The following is a 22,528-nucleotide window of genomic DNA, read 5'->3' on the forward strand; positions in this document are numbered from 1 at the left end:
CCCAGTGGTAATCAGGATTTAATAAAATAGCCAATAAGGATTTAATAAAAGAGGAGACATGATCAGATTGTGTTTTTGAAGTCTTAGGGCTCCCAGAAAGCCCATAAAGTTTTAAAGGATTTGTATCAAAATGAATTGGACAGTAAGCAGGATAAGAAAACTATTCAGTTGCAAACATGGGCTATTTCTTACAGAAAAGGAAGACTTCTCAGAGGGCAGAGCCTAGAGCCCACAGGAAAGAGCCAAGAATAATGGAGTAGGATGCCACTTGCAGGTAGCAAAAATGGATACTGATCAGAGAACATTCCTTGTCCCTAAAATAGAGCTGGTACCATGTGCCCAGCTGGATTTGAGAATTTCTATGGACTCTGACTAGTTTCTTAATGAAAAGAAGTATCTATTGCTGTTTTCCTGACCCTGCCTCACCATTGAATGTTGGATGTATGAACGGCAGTTGACTTGTTTTATTTAGGTCACAATATTCTGTATTAGGAAAAGCCATACCCTAGTAGACTCATTGTTCTAGTTTGTTAATGCTGTGGGAATGCAAAACACCAGAAATTGATTGGCTTTTATAAAAGGGGGTTTGTTTGGTTACACAGTTGCAGTCTTAAGGCCATAAAGTGTCCAAGGTATTGATTAGCATTTATAAAAGGGGGTTTATTTGGTTACACAGTTACAGTCTTAAGGCCATAGAGAGTCCAAGGTAACGCATCAACAGTTGGGTACCTTCAATGGAGGATGGCCAATGGTGTCTGGAAAACCTCTGTTAGCTGAGAAGGCACGTGGCTGGCGTCTGCTCCAGAGTTCTGGTTTCAAAATTGCTTTCTCCCAGGACATTCCTCTCTAGGCTTCAGCTTCTCTCCAAAATGTCACTCTCAGTTTCTCTTGGGGCATTTGTCCTCTCTTAGCTTCTGCGGAGCGAGAGTCTGCTTTCAATGATCATCTTCAAACTGTCTCTCATCTGCAGCTCCTGTGCTTTCTACAAAGTGTCCCTCTTGGCTGTAGCTTCTGGGATTTCACCCCCGGAAGCCCAGAGTTTTTCAGGCCATCAATATCTGGTTTCTTTGAAACCAAGAGTTCATTTCTCAGCTTATCTCTATCCTCTCGCATTTTACTATAAGCTGCAAGTAAAAGCCAGGCTACTTCTTCTGTATTTTGCTTGGAGATCTCATCAGCTAAATATTCCAGGTCATCACTTTCAAATTTTGCCTTCCATCCAACACCAGGACTCAATGTTGCCAAATTCTCTGCCTCTTTAAAACAAGGATTGCCTTCCTTCCAGTTTGCAACAACACGTTCATCATTTCTGCTCAAGTATTCATCAGAAGTATCTTTAGAGTCCATATTTCCACAAACAGCCTCTTCAAAGCAGTTAAGGCCTTTTCTATCAAGATCCTCACAGTTCTTCCAGAATCTTCCCCTTATCTATTTAAAAAGCCATTCCAACATGTTTGGTATTTGCAAACTCAGCAGCACCCCACTTCTCTGGTACCAAAATCTGTTCTAGTTTGCTAATGCTGCCAGAATGCGAAACACCAGAAATGGATTGGCTTTTATAAAAGGGGGTTTATATGGTTATACAGTTATAGTCTTAAGGCCATACAATGTCCAAGATAACACATCAACAATTAGGTACCTTCACTGGAGGATGGCCAATGGCATCTGGAAAACCTCTGTTAGGTGGGAAGACACGTGGCTGGACTCTGCTCCAAGTTCTGGTTTCAAAATGGCTTTCTCCCAGGATGTTCCTCTCTAGGCCACAGCTCCTCTTCAAAATGTCATTCTCAGTTGCTGTTGGGGTGTTTGTCCTCTCTTAGCTTTTCTGGAGCAAAAGTCTGCTTTCAAAGACCATCTCCAAAATGTCTCTGTAAACTGCAGTTCCTCTCTCAGCTCCTGTGCATTCTTCAAAGTGTCCCTCTTGGCTGTAGCAAGCTGGCTCTTTCTGTCTGAGCTTATATAGTGCTCCAGTGAACTAATCAAGGCCCATGCTGAATGGGTGGGGCCACTCCTCCATGGAAACTCTCCAGTTAGAGTCATCACCCACAGTTGGGTGGGGCACATTTCCATGGAAACAACCTAATCCAAACGTTCAAATTTAATCTCCACTAATAATGTCTGCCCCCACAAGACTGCATCAAAGAACATGGCTTTTTCTGGGGGATATAATATATACAATCCGGTATATATGTATCAAAATTATGTAATTCTATAAGTATATATGCTATGACATCTGCTTATATATAGTATGCCTTTCTTCTAATAAGTGTGATTTTTTTTTTTCCCAAGCCTGTTCAGTGGGTGGTATACCTGGTTCCAAGAAGTGGTTCTTTGCAGTGCAAGCAATATGTCGATTTTATCAGGTAATATAAGTAAAAAAATAGTTATTAGCGAATGTCTTTGTTGATATAAATAATTCTATGGATCCATTATCTAATGCAATCTTTTGATTTATTAGTTTTGTAGTTCTGATTGGGAAGAGATACATTTTAATACAGAAAAAGATGAAATTGAAGATGCCCTTCAAACAAATATTGAAGAATGTTTGAATGCTGTTGAATGTTTTGAGGAAGAAGATAGTAATGGCAGGGAATCATTATCATTGGCTGAGTATGCTTACATGCTTTTATAATACCTTTTAAGACTTTAAGATTAGACAGTTATTTTAGGCCATGAGAATGAAGATTAGATTTTCTAGCAGCTATAGTAAGGAAGTATAATTAATTGAAAATTTCAGCTTTTCATTTTGGAAAACACTAGGCAATTTGGCCCTTTTATTTGAATAAAATTATATTTAAAAGGCAAAATTTGGTATCTGAAAATGTTTATCTTCTTAAGATTAATTGTAGGCATCATAAAAAGTGATACTTTAATTAACAGGTCACATTCTATATGTCAGATACTATATGATATTGAATTTTAAGAGCTTTGGTAGTAACTTTTAAATGTAATAGCTGGCATTTAAAACAAAGCATGATTTTCATTTTGCTATTTGAGACTGAAATAATATGTAATTTCTTTGATATGTGTATCTTCAGCATTTCAGGTTCCTTTGAAAATCAGTGAGGGGTTTTTGGTGGATTATATACATGACTGAGTTCACTTGTATGTGTTTTGAATTGTGATACAATATATAAGTTGACATGGGTGGTGTCAGTTGTGATAGTAATTTTTCTCTTTCATGAAATATCCCATCTATGACTCATTTTATACATTTTATTTGTAGTTTTCTATAATATTTTATTACAGAAAAATGTTTTATTTTAGTATTTGTGTATGGTATTTCTGTAAATAGCTGCAGACTTTAAAAATTCCACTTTCCTATTTTTAGATCATGTTTGTTTTTACTGATTAATGAAGGGAAACATTGTAGAACATTGGAAAGGACATGGAATCAGGATTCAATAGAGATGGTCTTTATTTTTATAATCTTAGGTCAGTCACTTAACTTCTCTCAACTATGAAGTGTTGGGGTCCTTTGGGATGATTTCTAAGGTGCCTTCCTGCCTTAAATCTCTTATCATTTCATATTTTTCCTACAACTATTATAAGATGACTAGTATAAAAGTAAATACTGTATATCTGGAAAGTAACCTAATAATTATTTCCACAAGAGGGAGCCCAAAAGTTATAGTTTAAAATAAGGTATCAAAAGGTAATTGTTTAAAGGAAAAAAAAAAGTGTCATAAGTCTTTTAGGCAATGATGGGTTTATAATAAAGGATTTAAGGAGCTTTATGCTATATAATAAACTATTTTGAGAAAAATATATTATTTTGGTAAAAGTAAGAGGTTTTGAAGAATGTGAGGAGGAAATCATATTCTCCAGTCAGGGCTAGTCTGTACTATCTTACAGGGATGAATCTTCATATGCCATTCATAGAATAGCAGTATCCTTCTTACTAAACTCTTAAGCCATATTTTACTTTCAGGGTTCAGAAAAATGATTGGCTTGTTAGTTATGATTTATATTTAATATACTGGATATAATTTAGAGAGGTTTTTATTGCTGTTTGTTTTTTAGGGTGTGGATAAGAACTTGGACTCAGGGTTTAAATCCTTGCTTCCACTATTAGTTAAGTGACTATGCAAGTTGTTTAAAGTACATGTAATCATAGTATTGTAGTAGAACCTCATTAGAATCAAATGAGATAATGCATCTATTATACTTAACAGTGTCTAACACATAGAAACATTTAATTATTATTACCTATTATGATTATCTGCTGCAATTATGTATGTATATTTTCTTTTCCTATCTTATGCTTTAATTTTAGTCTATATGAAGAATCTGCAGAAAATTTGCATCAGTTATCGGACAAGCTTCCTGTGCCTGGTAATATTTTATCACTTCTTCCAATAACTTATGTCTTATCTTTTGCTTTCTATGAATGGATGTTAAATTTGGTCTTTCTGCTAGTGTTCTCATTTCCAATCTAGAATTTTAAAATGCAAAATAATTTCTTAATTGAAGATGAATGTACAAAACTTAGTCTACTATTTTAATAAAATTATCAGAGACATTACAGTTATCTTGTTTTCATTTAGTTAACACAAAAATTAGAACTTAGAAAATTGAGTACCCATTTCTGTTTCCTTATTTAGTTGTTACTGAAGAAGAATCTTTCTACTATATGCCACAGTTTTATAGAATATCTTCTGCAGAACACTAGGCCTATGAAAAACTGGAAGAGAGTTTCTTGGGCATAGATAATTTGGGTACATTCTTTTATGGTGAAGACACTATGCATATAAATCAAATGGAAAGTTGTGAAGTAAAGGACACCCTTTACTCAGCATCTTTTAACAGAACTCACTTTTTTCATAAAATGAAAAGAATGTTTTGTTGAATACTACCTCATACTATTCTTAAAACTGTTTTCTTGTCTTAAACTAATCTTTGTGTCAGTGAAGTAGCTGGCATCCAAAATTTGGTACAATTTTGCATTCATAACAACCTTTGAAGGGCTTTCTTTACTAAATATTTTCATTGGTGAAGGTCATTTTATTAAGCAGGTATTTATGTTATTTCTATGTCATGCAGTGTGCTAGGAGCTGAGTTTACAATGATGAGTAAAGCATAGGTGATTACCATAAAGGAGCTTCTAGCTCACAGATAAACTAATCCTTATATTCAAGGAAATCATATTTTAATGTGAAAGATACCACATGGAAAATAACTGAGTGCATTGATAAATAAACTTTTTTATCAGTTTTTAAAAAAACTGTGATGTGTCAAATTCGAAGAATTCATCGAAATATTCTACAGTTGCTGTTTTGGCAAATAATACTCTCATTATCAATGTTTTTACTTGGTCTCTGTTCACTTTTATTTTTTCTAATCTTCAATAAATTTATAGTTTTATAAAATTTATAGTTTTATGAAGTTATTCTTTCTTAGGATCCAATGATGTCAGTATAATTGGGTTTTCTGAATTTTTTATTGTCTTTTTAAAAGAGAAGTAATTTATTTGTACTTTATAATTTTATACTAATTTATTCCCTTTTGGGTAACAAAATTAAGTGTAGAAAAATATAATGAAATTGCACGGAGCTTTTTTTTTCTCTGCTCAGTACAATAGCATTGATGATCTCAAGAGCAATGTGCATAATTAACCATTGCAGAATTGGCAAGTAATTATGATATAGTTTATTGTTTACTGGCATATGCTCTATTTCAAGATAACAAATCAAATGATGAACATTTAAAATTTTTCAGCTCCTAAAGATATATATTGCTTTACAGACTTTCTGGAATTAAAGTTAAAATCATTCTCTCTTACAAATCAACATAACATTCAATTTTTCAGGGTATTATTTCATATTGTAAAAAATTACAAAAATCTTTTTCTCTTTCTAGGTAGAGCAATGATAGATATATTACTACTCCCCTCTGACAAAGATCCTCCTAAATTGAAAGACTGCTTCCCTGCCGTAGGAGCATTAAAACATTTGAAGGAATGGTATTCAGCAAAAATTATTATAGCAGGAAATCATTGTGAAAAGTAAATTTCTTGTTCATATTTGATTTTTCTTTATGCTGTCTGTTTCATAATTAGTGTGCTACTGTATTTTTAATACACTACAACATTTGAAAATATTTTAATGTGACAAGGTAGTTTTATGTCATACTGTGATTGAAGAGATTTTTATCTTGAAATGAAGCTAGATTGTTCTTATTTCATACTGTATATATCTGAGATGTTTACATTTTTAGTATTATCAGTGCGATTTTATAACAGTCATTGAGCAGTAATTCTCCAAACATACTATGTGCTTTTAAATAAGCTGTTTTGTCCACTGAGCAGTGTGATGAATACCATAGATACATAGATATACTGAACTTATAATGCCATATTTGTTTTTTTGCATGTGACAATTTAGAAATAAATAAGCACGATTGTGTTTTATGAGATTTTAATAAGGATCAGTTGTGTATTTCAGTTTTGATCCTTAAAATAAATATTCTAATAGGATTTATTAACTTCATTTTTTTTTTCATTTAACATGTTTATTGGGCACTAACTTTCTGTCAAGTAGAGCAATAGACGCTGGTGCAGATAAGGAATTGAAAGGACATGATCCCTATCTTTTAAGTACAGGGGGAAACAGGAAAGCTAACAGTCATCCTGTACTGTTACAGAATTGCATACAAAGCTGTTTGGGAACAATTTAGGAAGATAACAGATCTCCCTTTGAAGATAAGAAGCTGACATATAGAGTCTCCGTGTGTGTAAAAAAAAAATATATAAAATGCACACATATACACACATACATATATATACATATATATATATGTATATATATATATATCTGACACATTAAGATATAGATCTATATATATCTGACACATTTAAGCCAAGAATAAGGGGAAAGCTGGCTTCCTCATCTGTATACTAGGGATACTTACTCTTAATTCATAGGGATGTTGGGTTTAAATGAACCAGCAACTTATTCAGAGAGAGGTATTTAATGGGTGTTCTGTAATAATAGGAAAATCAGCCATATAAACTTTGCAGTTTTGCCTCTTAGACTTTTGGTTAGCTGTAACTGTTAAATCTAAGTAAAATATAACACTCTAAATTTAATTTTCATACTCTTTTACCTTATAGAAGTTGTCAAAAAATTGCAGAATACCTTTCTGCTAGTGTTGCATCTTTAGAAGATCTCAGAAATGCTATTGACTCAAAGGAGTTATGGAGGGGAAAGATTCAGATATGGGAGAGAAAGGTAAATGGATTATCACAGTTTTGTAAAACAGGCCTTTCAAGTTTATCTACAACACGCATAGTTTAAATGAATGTTAATGAAAATGTACCTTATAAAATGATGTTCTAGAATTGGTGCTAATAGAACTTTCTACAGTAATGGAAATGTTCTATATTTGTGCTGTGTGATGTTAATATGGCAGCCAACTAACCATGTATTAATATTGAGCACTTTAAATGTGGCTAGTTCAACTGATAACTGAATTTTTAATTCAATTTAATTTTAATAGTCACTGTGGCTATGTTTTAGACAACACAGTTCTAGAATGTAACACTTTATTTTTTATTTTTTTGTTTTTTATTTTTTTTACTAATTCAATTTTATTGAGATATATTCATATACCATACAGTCACACAAAGCGTACAATCAATTGTTCACAGTACCACCATATAGTTGTGTGTCCATCACCAAAATTAATTTTTGAACATTTTCATTACCACACACAAAAGTAATAATAAAAATTAAAGTGAAAAAGAACAATTAAAGTAAAAAAGATCACTGAAGGGAAATTATATATGAGGGTCTGTACTGAGAATCTAGTGCTAAATGAGACAGTTTCTGTCTTTGCAGAACTCACAGGCTGGTGGGAAGCCAGATATTGAGCAAGTATATGAAAAGGAGGTTGTTTGGTACTGTGGACTTGACATACTCTTGTGGGCTGGTGTTATAGAGAGGATGTGCACATAAATGGGAGAATCACACTTTGAGCTGAGGAACCAAAAATAAATTCACATGATTTTTCTCTCAATTTTTAAGTTTTTATATGATGTATTATACTTTGTAACTTTATTTATGATGCCTGTAACTGTTGCCTTGGTTTCTTTTCAGTTTGGATCTGAAATTAGCTTTCCTGGATTTTGCTTAAAAGGAGTTACACCTAAGAATTTTATTACATCTAATTTAAATACTTGTTTTCTTGCCAAAACGATAATACCATCAAAGAAGAGTGTTTTGCCAAAGGTAATTATATGTTTAATCTCTTTTGCAGTCACATATTTGTGAGTATTTTTGTTGCTATAAAATACGTTTGACTCTTGAATTAATATTACTAATATATGTACTTAAAGTGGGCTCACTTGCATCATTTTTATGTTTTAAAATTATATACTTAAATTATACCATATTGTCAGAGTTGAAATGTTGGTGAAACTATCATTGTTATATATGTATATACATACACACACACACACACACACACACACACACACGTATGCATATATATGTATATATATATATATAGTAATGGAATTATCCTAGTTTTAGGTCAGTTTAGACTTGGAACAGCTTTTGGTCTTATCTTTAGTATGTGACCTTTCTAGGACTCAGTTTGGAGGGAATTATGATAGAGGGGAAAAAGAATGGGCTTTAATGTTAGGTAGACCTCAGTTTGAAATCTGACTGTCATCTATGAGGTGTTGTGACCTTGAGTAGATTAACTTATTCATGAAATGGGGGCAATGATAATAAATTAACCTTATAAAGTTATGAGATTAAATGAGGTAAGAGATTAGCATCTGACATAATGTCTGACTTATGCCTTAATACTTAATAAATATTAGTTCTCATCCCATATCTCTTACAGATTTTGTTCTTAAAATGCAAGTAATTATAAAATATCATAATTAGAAAACGGTTCAATTTGCTTTTCTTTACATTGTAAAAATAACATAAAAAGAGGTATTTATATGAAAGTGCTTTAGAAGTCCACTTTAAAAGACCCAATCAAGAATGTGCAAAATGTAGTGGTCATGACATTATAAAGGTGTCAGTTTGATGGGTAATATTTTCTCATCAAAGGATGGTAAAAAAAAAAAAAAGGGTGTATTTCTGATGTGAACACATTTCTCAAATGGTTGTTTAGAGTTGCTTACTTTAATTAACTTTGTACGGCTATCATTTACAGGAATATTAAATTCTTTTCTGAAGATTAGAATGATGAGATTGATGATCTCAACTTTTCTTCTTTAGTAGTACACCATTCAAGTATGTGTAATGTATCTAATTTATGCCACTATTGAAGAGAATCTTAGGGTTCAACCTCTTCAATAAATTTAAGACTATATATATGTATTTGTGTGTGTGTGAATGTATATATATATATGTGGTTTTTTACATGTTCTCGCATTCTCCCTCTATGTACACAATTGTATTTGGTCAAATTTCTCAGCTTTCTGCAAGTTTAACTTTGTTTAGTTTCCTCAAGATGTGTTCTGTTTTCTTTGCTCTTCCAGTGAAGCACTGTATCTTCAATTCTTGAAATAGCTTGAAATAACTGTCCTTCCTCAAGGATCACTCCTGGTTTTAGGTTCTACCCAATTCTGTATCTCTGAGTGGAACTTTACTAGGAAGCACATCTTGGCTTCACTAGTTTTCTTTTTAATTTTTCCCTTCTTCCCTGCAGCCTTTTTTTTAAAAAAAACAAAAACAAAAAAACTCTCATACTACTTAAGCTAAGTTCATCCTGGAGTTTCTTTATCTTCCTTGATCCTTAAGACCCTCTAATTTTGTTATGCTAGCACCCTAGCCTCTTGAGTCTTCTGGTGTGCTGAAGATAAACAGGAAAAGTTGAGAAAACTTGTCCTCTGATGCTTGCCTCTTTCTATACTCATTTTCTCCCTTGTTGAAACTCTTTGTTACTAAGATCTCTGTTTTCACCCCGAAAGAAGGAATCAAAATGGAAGAAATTTTTGCCTGTTAAAGAGGATCAAATGTTTGGCTTGCAACATTTGCAAAACTTTCTCTTAATCTAGTTTAAGGTTTTAAACTTTAATCACTAGTGTATTTACTTTCATTTTATTCATAGTATTTTAAGTATTGTGCAATTTTAATTTCTTTTCTAGGTTTTCCATTATTATGCCTCTGCTTTAGAATTTGTGCAAATGATAAAATTATCAGATCTACCCTCCTGCTATATGTCGGACATTGAATTTGAGCTGTATCCTTTCATTTACATGTCCATTTTAGATTATATTTTCTGTGTCAGATAGAATGTTCTGGTATTGTTTGGTAAATATACTTGCTAAGCATGCATTTATTTTTAGTCCATTACATTCATTGCTTTAAAGTTGATGTCCAAGTAGGCTGCCAGAATCCTTTTTGTTGGAGTTGCTAGGGAAGGAAGATCATCCTTTTGCCACATTCTGGTTATAGGATTCTATACCTATCCTGTAACACATCTTTCTCCCAAGGTAAGCACCTTTATTTTCATTCTGCATTTATTGAGTATCTGCTATGGATAGGGCTATGGAAGTGATTGTGACTCATTTTTTAAATGTACTTACAATTTTCTCTGCCTGAGCATAGATGTATTCTGTTACCTATTCTAGCATTCACTGAAATTCTGTTCTTCCTACCATTATGCCCTAAGACCCCCACATACATATTTTATGTTTTCTATTATCTTTACTATTATTTTCTTTAGTGCTTAATTTTTTTAAAATAACTTCCCTTTTTTTTAAGATCTAGGAATGGTTCTTCATGCTGTCTATGTTTTTCTTGACGTATTGTTTCTGGTGAAAAAGTCTATAACTGAAATACATCACAGCATAGGAGGCACTCACATATTCTGGGATGAATGACTCCAAAGTGCTCATTATCTTCTTGCAAATGCCTTTCTGCAGAAAGAATAAAATTTATGAAGGCTCTAGGAGAGCCTCACCCAGTTGGAAACTGTAGTTTAGCATCACTAAAGAGCAGTTAGTGGGATTTTTGTTTTTGTTTTTTGGTAGTGGTTGGGGAGAGGGTGGTGTGGGGTGAATTGTTATGAGATCATACTGGAGAGCCTGTTTTGAATCAGATTGATCAGATCCTAGAAGACTTCGGATATCGTGCTTGGCAGTTAAACTATCCTAGAGAGGATCAGGAACCACAGAGTGATTGTAAGCCAGGAAGTATCTTAATAAAAAGTAAAATTTTAGATCATTCTGCTAGGATTTTGCAAAACTTGTTAGAGCTTGAATTAAAGATGTGGCACTTGGAATGCAGCACTAGAGAAAGGTACAGGATGTTTTAAGGATGTAAAATAACCAGAATATGATGATCTGTTACATGTGGGAAGTAGAGAGACTAGAGTAGTATAAGATGATTTCCTATGTTGACATTGATGCCACTAAATTAGGTAACTTGAGAAGGGCAGGTTTCATAGGGAAAGGATTCAGGTTTGGGTAAGTTGAGTTTGAGTGGTAATGTACAATGGATAATTTTTTTATTTTTATCCCTATAATGCCTTGATTATTAGATGCTTTCTAAATATCTATTTGGAATCATGTAGCCAGCATGACAACTGGAAGTATAATTCTAGGGTTGACTTCCATACATAAGCTATTACAAATTCATCTTGTGTCTCACTTTGTCTGTTAGCAATTAGTAGCTCAGAAGATAGATAGCATTTGACATATTTGTCTCATAGAGATCCTTGCTTTAGATCAATAATTTGCAAACTGTCTTTCATGGAAAACCTAGGGCTCAGAGGGATCTCTCTTGGGTAATGGGATTGGAAGATAAGTTGAATGGATGTGGATGCAGCTTCCCCCTTTTATCAGCCAGAACAGCAGTCTTTCTATTTTAAATATTTGGCTTCCGGGTAATATCTCACTTGCAAAAAGGTATCTGCCTCCCCAAAATTGAAAAGCACACATTAAACTATTTTTCCGGTACCAGCCCACATTAGATGTTTGACCATGTTTTTTGTTTGTTTGTTTGTTAATAATATTCAGTGTACTTTTCATTGCCATTGTTTTAAGAGAACTTCTGCAACTTGCAAAAAAGCCCTTCCTCAAGCACTGCATTTCTGCGTCTAGAATAGGTGGGGGACTAAGTGGTATTGCTACTCATTACTTTTGGGGAGGAAGGAGGACTGTTAGGAATCTGTGTAGGAAAATATACTCATTTATATACTCCTGAATGTTCAGGTGTTTTTCCTGCCATTGGCATAATGGCTATATAAGTTCCAGTCTGCTGATATGTCTTTTTATATACTTAAGTAGATATAAATGCTGTAATATATATCTGCAAATATCCAATATATTTTAAACTGTTTTTTAAAAAAGATATACCTAAGAATTTTAATACACCTTTTCTTTTAGAAATGCACCTAATAGCAGAACATTTTGTTAAAATAGATTAATATAGGCTAGTATTGGAACACTATGCAGTTCTTGAATTTTTATTCAGAAGCTACAGTTTTTACAAATCTTTTGTTCTCATAGTTTATAGTAATGCTGTTCACAGTAGCATCATTTCTTGGCATATTTTCAGAATTAATCAGGAAAATAATCATCTTTGAGGAAAGGAGTAATTGTGAATTCCTACAGTTAAAATTTTTTAATAAATGAACTTAACTTGTGAAGAAAGGGAAAGGAATCAAAACTTATTTTTTTTTCACAGTTACAATTCCATTATTTCTTTAACTCCTTAGTACAGAGGATTGATGCAAAACAATACCAACCAGAATTCCATGTTGCTGTTGGAGCAGATTTCTTCTCTGTGTGGCAAGGTATAGAAGGTTTTTTTGGTTGTGTTTTGTTTTTTCAACTTAACATTTTAAGGAAGTGTGGGAAAGGGAATGTAGTGTCTTAATCTGTTTTTATATAATTAGTTGATTTCTTTAATGTTACATAACATATGAATTTGGTCCTAATTCACCTTAAATTATGTTGGGCTTCCCGTAATAATTTTAAGTACTCTGCGGACATGAAGTGATGTTTTGTTTTTAGAAGAGACTTTCCAAAATAAGTTCCATGACCAGTAATTGCTTTAAAGTTTTAAAATTTTAGAGCACATTAAATTATTGTTAACCTACTCCTTCAGCATCACGTTTCAATTCCATGAGAATGTTAATATGCTTGCATTATTTTTTCATGGTAGGGCAGTTGGGTGGAAATGAGAAAAACTTCTAAAATTTCACAGAATACTTATTTGTAAGTTTTTGTTTTTCTTCATTCTGATGATTTTAGGAAATTTGTAACTATTTTAGTAATTATACATATATTTATATATGTAAATATAATGATGTGATAAATTGGTATATTCTTAGCTACAACATGGCATTTTAAGTGGAGTCATCTATCTAAAGTCAAATACGTTGTTAATAGTAAAAAGTAAAAGTTTGTGTTTCTTTCTGGTTATTTACTGTGTTTCTATGAAGACAATTTTTAATGCACAAAATATTCATTGGCAATATTTATATCACATTTTCTTATTGTTTTAACAACCAATAGATTATTGCCAAATAGTCCTACAAGGACAAAATTATTATTATAATTATAGCAGTTTTCCCAAGGTACTATAACCAAATCCTTGTTATAATTCCCTTAGAAAATTGATGTAGTATCAGTATGGAATATGATTTTGGCTTAAGATGCTTAGCTCTGTATTGTAACTTAAATGTTGACTTTCAGCTTGTTTTTTCTATAAAATTAATGGCCTTTTGGATTGTGTGCCAAAGTATTTAGTCGGTAAAATGGACTTTGCAGGAACATTCTAAAGTATATCGTTAACCTCTGTTTTCATCTTCCAAAAATACCTGATTTTAGAAGATGTGCCAAATTTTGAAATTTTTAAAATTCCTCTTTCATTGTTTATCCAATATATATCCTACTATGTGCTAGGCATTATTCTAGCCTATGATGAATGAATCATACAAATGAAAAATTTACCCTTATGGAATTTACCTTTTGTTGGGAACAATAGAAAATAAGTATGCATGTATAATAAGAACTATGAAGAAAATAAATAGACTGAGATAAAGATTATGAGAGGAGGATGAACTTTAAATATAGATTAATAAGATTATACATCTCTACTGAAATATGTGCATACACATTTTACAAAGTGGTATAAAAAAGAGCACTGAGAATTTAAAAATTCTGTGTTCTTATTTTAACCCACATAGCCCTCTATGTAACCCTATCTAGTGACCTAATATTTTGGGGACACATTCTAGGAAATGAGAATACTTCCTGTCTTAATTATCTTCCCTTTATCGTCAAATATAAGGAAGGAAGGAATATGGTAGAGTAGAATGTCCCAAGTAGAAGAGCATGTGTTTTGGAAACTTTGGTTTAAGACCTAGTGCTGCCACTCACTGGTTCTCAGATCTTTTAATTTTAAACAGGAAATAATAATTCTTGCTTTATCTATGTGAAAGAGTGTGATGAAAGTCAAATTGGAATATTTTTTATAAACTGTAAAGTGTATAATCGATGCCTAACTAATTTTTATTATTGTCTTTTATGTTTATATGGCTCAAATGATAGACAAATATGTGAAACAGTTTCCTGAAAAGTGTAAAGCACAATATGTTCTCTAGATATTTTGAGCATAGGGTTAAGTTTTTAGAAATTAGATTTTAGAGAATTTTTCAAGTCAAGATTATCCATGTACCTATAATTTAAGCCTTAATCCGTCTGGTTATTGAAGATAGAAGCAAGCCTAAACTATTGATTTTTATTACTATCACATATTTTCATTTGTTTTGTTTTAAATGTGTTATATTAGAATGCCATGTTTATTTCTTCTTGGACCAAGACTATAAAATATTAGAACATACTTTTTATCAGTTAGGCATACATAAACAAGGACTTTGTAAATATTTTCTTAATGTAGCAAAAGGGATAATTTTTGGAAACATACGTTATATAACTTAGCTAATAGAGCTCTAAATGTGAAGCAATTTATTTGCCTTTTACATTAGATCATAATTAGTTTTCACATTTTTGAAGTTAGTTTTGAATTGCATTCTCGTTCCTTGAATTAATTCTAGCACTTTACGTCTTGGTTTTATTTATTTATTCAACAGAGTTCTTTTTTGATTGCTTACTGTGTGCCAGGTGCTTTTGCTAGGTACTGGAGAAAACAAAATGGTTTGGTATTTAAATTCTAGTGATTTATGTGATCCTAAGTCAAATTCTGAGCTAAAAAAAAAATAAAAATGTGTTGTTAGTCCCCAAATATAACTAAAAACCTCTTAGAGTAAAGCTTATTTTATTACAGCAGGAGAAGATAAGACAGGGTTGTTAGGGAATCATGCTGTCTACTAATCTTATAACCAGGATATATTTTTTTGAAGAGGGGGATTTGCAAAGGTAGAAACATGATTGCCATGGTGACTGCTTGATAGGAAGGAACGACATTGAATCAAACTTTTGAAATTCAGGTTTGAAAGATTTTTGACCTTTAAATTCTGGAGATGGGATGATAACCTAAAAGGATCACCCTTAAGTCTGCCAGAGGCCATTTAATGATTAGTATATGGGTAAGAACAAGTTATAAGAACCCAAGTTTGTTTTGAATACAGTAAAACAATTGACATACATTTATTTTGCAGGAAATTATAGTTTGTGGGATTTCTAGCATGTTTATTTTCAAATTTGTAACACATGTTTAATCAAAAGTAGGTTGTCTCAGAAATGGCCACTTCATTGACTGACAGGTCACACTGCAATTATATCATAATATAAGTTATGCATTGAACTGCATATAGCCTCCCTAAGATAATCAGGGCCCTGTTCTACAAATCCACATCAGAGCCTTGTCTGTTTTTTGGACCATATAATCTTATCATGTATGCATTTTGAGCTATGAAGTTTCATTTATCCAAGAAAGAAGAACTGGGATTTAGTGTTTAGAAAATTGGACATATATCTTTTATATTCAATGATTATTTTCCATTGGTATTTTCATTTTTTAACGTCTAATGTTTGACTTTGTAAAATACATTGGACTTTAAAGAATAATTTATGGCTATGCTAATAAACTAAAAATAAGCATATTTAATATTATCTTTCTTCCTTTGCTCCTAAACTAATATATTTGTTTTTATATCTGTTAATTATGAATGCATAAGCAAAAATAATAAATAGCAAAAAACTAGCACATTAAAATGTAAATTAACACGGTATCACATATCTCATGTAACCAATCCATGTGGATAGGACAATTAAAAGTTATTGTGTATTAGAGTTAAGATCTTTGGCAAATACCTTGCCTAAATTTCCCCAAAGTTAAAAACAGGGCGGGGCTGTTTATTGGAATGTGCTGTTTGATGTAGTTTATGTATCTAAAACAACAGGCAAAATACAGCTTTCAGAATTGCAGTTTGATTTTATTCAGTGCTTAATTAAACTGAGAATTTACCTGAATTCTGGTGATTTTTTTTGAACAAATACATTTAATAAACATCTTTATGCCCAGTTTTGGAATACAAAGATGAATAGGTTGAATTTGCTCATAAATCAATCAGAAGCTGGTGCATGTTTTCTGGCATATAATTCATTGTCTTCCTACAGTTTATACCTATTAACATTAAATATCTGTTTTCTCCAAAAAAAGGTTTCTAAATTGCTATCAAATGTATCCTTATTTTGAAGCCAGAACAGTGATCCATTCAGTCAAAAGTTTATAAAATTATGGCTATGACAAAATCTTTTGGTGAAAGGATTGCCAGCCTCTCTATAGTTTGCAAATAAAGAAATTATACTCATAACCTGAAATTAAAGCAAATATTGTGAATAATAAGGTTTCCTGAGATGTATACCTCAATGGTAAAAGGAAGCCTGTGGCTTTCTCTGTTTTTGTTTGTCTGTTTTGGCTTTTTTTTTTTTTTTTTTTTTTTTTTTTTTTAAGTGGGGAGCATTATAAATATCTGTTAAATAGGAGAAAAAAGTGTAGGAAAATGTCATATGGCACCATTCAAGAATGCATTTCAGTGTGCAATCCCTTAAATTATGTTCTGTTTTATCCAGGTTGGTGCTCTTTTCATGTTGCCTTGTACTGTTAGTAACATACTTATTCCACCTCCCAACCAACTCAGTTCGAGAAAATGGAAGGAATATATAGCTAAAAAACCTAAGGTAGTCAGTGGTAAGTAGTAAATCCTTAAATTGTTTTAACTATGCAACATAAATAATGACTTGATCAAATTTGAAATAGAGATGTTTCTTTATGAGAAAATAGTATTTCATGCTATTACTGCTGATTAAAAAGAGTTCACATCATTTTGCCTACTGTAACATAAGGTGTTACACAAGCTTATTCATTACAAATAGCAGTGATCTAAAGGGAAAACTTTTGGTTAATTAGATAGCTAATTATATTGAACATGGATTTCTTAGAGACATTTCAGTCATCAAATTTGCAAAATTAAGTGGTTCATTTATTATATGGTGAATTAAGGTAACAAACCTGTGATTACAATTTTCAGAAGCTATTAGTAGAACTTATTTATTAAACAGTTTAAATATATGCTAGGCAGTGTTTTTAGTACTTTAGAAATATTGACTCATTAAATTCTTAAAATAACTTTATAAAACTTGTTTTTATCCCTATTTTACAGATGAAGAATTTGTGACCTGGAGAAGTTACAGAACTGTTAATTGGCAGAGGCTACCCTGCCAGTTTGCCTCAGGTTAGGCTCTGCCAGTTAATAGCTCTGTAACTTCTCCAAGGATTTGAACCAGGTTCTGTGCTTACCCACTGCACTGTTGCCTTATTAATAGTTTATTACAATCAAGATTTCACTATAAAAATGAAATCCTAACTTCTGTTGTAAAATCACAGATGATCTAAATCCAAATTCTAGTATTTTCATGAGGTAATTGAGGCTCAAAATGTTGAAGTTACTTATCTGAAGTCATATGGCCAGTTATAGTGTGTTCCTTCATATTTTTGCTTGGGTGTAAGTGTTTTTTTCTTGTGTTTTTTTAAAAAAGGACAATAATTTGTTTAAATCATTTTTGAGCTGTTAGGTAGTTTTCGTGACCCATGATATGATAAAGCTAAGATCTGGAATTGAAACATGTCTGCTAGGACTGTTATAGAAGAAATCTGTAGAAATACTCCATAGAGTAAGGAATACAATTTAAAAATTGACTTATACACCATATGGGAAATAGGGAAGATGCTTGAATTCCATTTTAACAAATATTAAATTTTAAATGCCAGTCATATATCTATGTGGAAATTTAAATCTAGAGTTTAAAATTTAGATCTATATCTCTAAAGAGAGGTGAAGAATAGAAATTTAGGTTTCAAGTTCACCAGCTGTTTTGATTACATATTTGTGTAATAAACCACCCTAAAATTTAGTGACTTGAAAGAACAAATGCTTATTTGCTCTTATTTCTATACTTGAACTGGACTCATCTGGGTGGTTCTTCTGCTGATCTTGCTGGTGGTCATTTATGTGGCTTTACTGAGCTAATGGATCGTCTGGGGCTGGGCTCATCAGAGAGAAAGGGAAGGTTGGCTTTCTCTCTCCCTGTAGTCTCAGAGCCTCTTCCTTGCCACATGGTCTCTTCATGTGACCTCTCCAGCAGATGCTGGACTTTTTACACAGTGGCACGGGACTCCAAAAAGCACAAAAGTTGAGATTGCCTGGACTTAGTCACAGACCTAGCCCAGTGTCACTTCTGCTGCATTCTATTATTTAAAGTAAGTCAAAGGAATGAAGTAGTTGAAAAAAACCTATGTAGACAATGTGGCTAGAGAAGACAGCCAAGAATAGGGTCTTCAGAATTACCTGCATTTAAGGTGAAAGTAGAGGGAAAAGTTAGGAAAAGACTTACTGTATGGTATTTGGAAGACCCCAAAGGATTATGATCATTAAATCAGCATCAAAATACTGTTTACTGTGAACTTGCATTATAAAGGGCATGGTAAAAGGAGTGGGAAATAAAGGGGAGTCAAACTGGGTCTTTACACTTGAGGAAGTAGATTCATTGTCCTTTACTTTGTGGAATGTATAGTAAAGCTACAAAGGCACTTGGAAACAGAATTACAAGTCTGTTTAACTGATGATATGAAGGCAATTTACTGTATATGAAGAAGTACAGCTGTAGTCCTTCTCTACTCCTCACAGGGAATAAATGTATACCTGGTGATTTTGGCAGATGCTAAAACAAAATCAGAAATAGATTTGCTTAATGGCAATAGGGTCAATTTCATTTATAGTACATGAAATCATGGGATTATATTTATCCATTTCTCAATGTTACATATGTTTTATGTTTGAACTCATTATTATGACTTAAATATTAACATCTCTTAACTAAATTTCATTATGTTCTGGGTAGCCTGTCCAGTATTTTTTCTTTTCCTCTTGTAACATTCTCCAACTTCAAGCAATCACTTGAAGTTTTCAATTTTAAGGTAACTTATTCACTTGGAATTTACTCTTAACTAAGGTTTTTTGGATGATTTTCACTGCCGCTTTAAGAAAATTTCTTAGTGTGGCTGGATTGGTTTCTTTGTTTTTTTGTGTTGTTTTTTTTTTTGTAATTATCACCTCTCGAAATGTTGACAACTTCTGAATAAGAATAAGGCGTATATCACATGGTAATCTTAGAAGCCAGATTGTGGATTACTGATTAGGCTGTATCATTAAGGACTATCAAGCTGACACTTTATGGTATTTTTTTTTTTTTTTTTCATCTTAGAAGTAGAAACAAAATCAAATTAGACAGCTAGCTGGCGATTAATCCACTCTTCTGCCTCTACTCTTTTCTGTATAGGAAATTCTTTATCTTATTTATTCCATTGACCGAACTCCTTTTGTATAGAGTAACCAAGTTTTAGCTAGGGTAAAAGTTCTAATAACTCTTTGTTCAGGAAAACTTCATATCCCAGCCCCCCTGCCAATACCTGCCTCACCATCCCAAATAATAAACCAACTGTCAGATCATCATCCTAAACCATACTTTTCTTTCCCCATAATCTACTGAATTATACCCAGCTATTCTGATCCTGATCTCTCCAATGTTGGTCTACAGGTTCCACATCCCTCAAACTAAACTTTACACTGTTTCCTAAAAATGTTCCCTGATTTTATTGCTGTGTGATACTCACTGATTCATTTTTCAGTCTTACTTTTCACCATTTTACTGACTATTGAGTAGATAGTATCAGGAATGGTACTATGCTGTAGGGATTTAGTAGGGAACGAGAAAGACACAGTCCCTCTTATAGAACTTATACTATAGCATAGGAGATAGATACTGAAGAAGTAATTAAGTGTTACTTATTGTAACATTGTGTTTGGTAGCAACGGTCTAGGAGCAATTGCCAAGAGATATTATGTGAAAAACAGAAAGGCAGGTAATTTGAATGCTACCATTTGTGTTCAAAACAATAACTCAAGGTATATGTATGTAAGCATTAGTATATATTAAATATTCATTCTTTCAACAGATTTTTTTATTGAGTACCTACAATATACAATGCACTGTTTCATATGCTGAACTGATAGTAAATATAACAAAGTTCTTGTCCTCATGGAACTTACATTTTGCTGGAAGTAACAGATTGGAATAGTGCCTGACATAATTGGTACTCAAAAATATTTAAGAAATAATGAATGAAATATGTTATATATTTCAAGATACTAATAACTACTGTTAGAAAAATCAAAGAAAGGCTATGAATGTACTCTATCCATGCAGTGTAAACCTAGATTTATGCCTCAGTTTTTTTAGTTCCCCTAAGTTTAACATGCCATCCTTTGATGAAACAATATACATAATTTGTATTAATTTCAACATATGGTACTGCTATTTTGTGCATCAAAAATTGTTAAATATAAGCAATTTCATGTGATTTCACCTGAAATAGAGAAACAATGCCCCATTTGAAATATTTTATAAATTTTGTAAATTATAGTACCAAAAGAGTTCATTTTTATGTATATGTATAATGAATTTACAAACATTCTGTGCCCACCAAGCAGCAACTCTTCTCCCCCACTGCTCAGCCCCTGGTAACTTCATGTCTACTTTCTGTCTTTATGAATTCACTGTTTCTAAATATTTTATGTAATTGGACTTACACAGTATTTCTCTGTATGAATGTGCCTTGCCTATTTCATTTAGCATACTTTCAGGGTTCATTCATGTAGTAGCATGTATCAGAACTTCATTCCTTTTTTTGATAAATAATATTCCATTGTATGTGGGTACCACATTTTTTTTTTTTACCCATTCGTCTGTTGATGGACACTTGGGGTTGTTTCCATCTTTTAGCTATTGTGAATAATGTTAGTATCTATCTGTTTGAGTCCCTGTTTTTAGTTTCTTTGTTTATATACCTAGGAGTGGAATTGCTAGGTCATATGATAATTCTGTATTTTAACTTTCTGAGGACCTACCCATACTATTTTCCACAGTGGCTGCGCCATTTTACATTCACACCAACAGTGCAGAGCATTTCCAATTTCTCTACATCCTTTCCAACATTTTTTTAAAAGTGGCATTTGGTGAAACACCCACAAAGTATTATTAGAAAAAAATGCAAAAGAACGACACAGTAATAAAAGTATTTGCTACCAATATTGAAAGCTTACTATGTGCCAGATGCTTTGCATTTATTGTCTGATTCTTATAACAATCTTGAAAAGTATTACAAATGAGGAAACTAAGGTACAGAGAAAACACAAAACTTCTCTAAATGTCACAGCGTGGAGTCAGAATTTCCACCCAAGTCTGACTGCATCTAAAGGCCATACATGGTCTTCTTCATTACATCATGTAGAACTTCTGTTGAAGTAGTATTTTTTTTTTTAATTTTTAATGCAATTTTATTGAGATCTATTCACATACCATACAATCCATCCAAAGAATATCATCATTGGCTCCCAGCATTATCGCATAGTTGTGCAGTCATCTCCACTTGATTTTAGAACATTTTCATTACTCCAATAATCATAAGATAAAAATATAAAGGAACACACAAAATATCCTACACCCCTTATTCTCCCCTTGTTGTTGACACATGGTATTGATCTGGTACATTTCTTACTGTTGATGAGAGAATATTAAGATATTGCTGTTAATTATAGTCCATAGTTTGCAATAGGTACATTTTCTCCCAAATACACCTCTATTATTAACTCTGTAATAATGTTGTACCTTTATTCTAACTAATAAGAGAACTTTTTAATATTTGTACTGTTAATCACAGTCATTGTCCACCAGAAGATTCACTGTTGTACATTCCCATGTTTTCACCTCTAGCTTTCCTTCTAGTGACATCCATGACTCTAAACTATACCTTGCAACCAAATTCACTCACAATTCAGCATTGTTAATTATACTCACAGTAATGAGCTACTGTCACCTCTATCTGTTTCCAAATATTTAAGTTCAACCCAGTTAAACATTCTGCACATATTAAGCAGCCACTCCCCATTCTATAGCCTGATTCTATCCCCTGGCAACCTATATTCTAGATTTTATGTTTGTGAGTTTACGTATTGTAATTATGAGATCATA

General features: G+C 32.5%; 1 protein-coding gene across 1 annotated transcript in view; it reads left to right on the plus strand.

Annotated features, from left to right (window-relative positions):
* The window catches only part of LOC119509478 (MDM2 binding protein), a 116,740-nt gene that overhangs the window by 1,298 nt on the left and 92,914 nt on the right, over positions 1-22,528 (plus strand). The window contains 9 exon segments of the mRNA XM_037803522.1: positions 2,290-2,363; positions 2,459-2,610; positions 4,277-4,335; positions 5,860-6,004; positions 7,112-7,229; positions 8,097-8,228; positions 10,109-10,203; positions 12,690-12,762; positions 17,012-17,129. Of these exon segments, the coding sequence (XP_037659450.1) occupies positions 2,290-2,363; positions 2,459-2,610; positions 4,277-4,335; positions 5,860-6,004; positions 7,112-7,229; positions 8,097-8,228; positions 10,109-10,203; positions 12,690-12,762; positions 17,012-17,129 (966 nt within the window).

Source organism: Choloepus didactylus, chromosome 14 (assembly GCF_015220235.1).
Source record: "Choloepus didactylus isolate mChoDid1 chromosome 14, mChoDid1.pri, whole genome shotgun sequence".
Lineage (NCBI taxonomy): Eukaryota > Metazoa > Chordata > Mammalia > Pilosa > Megalonychidae > Choloepus > Choloepus didactylus.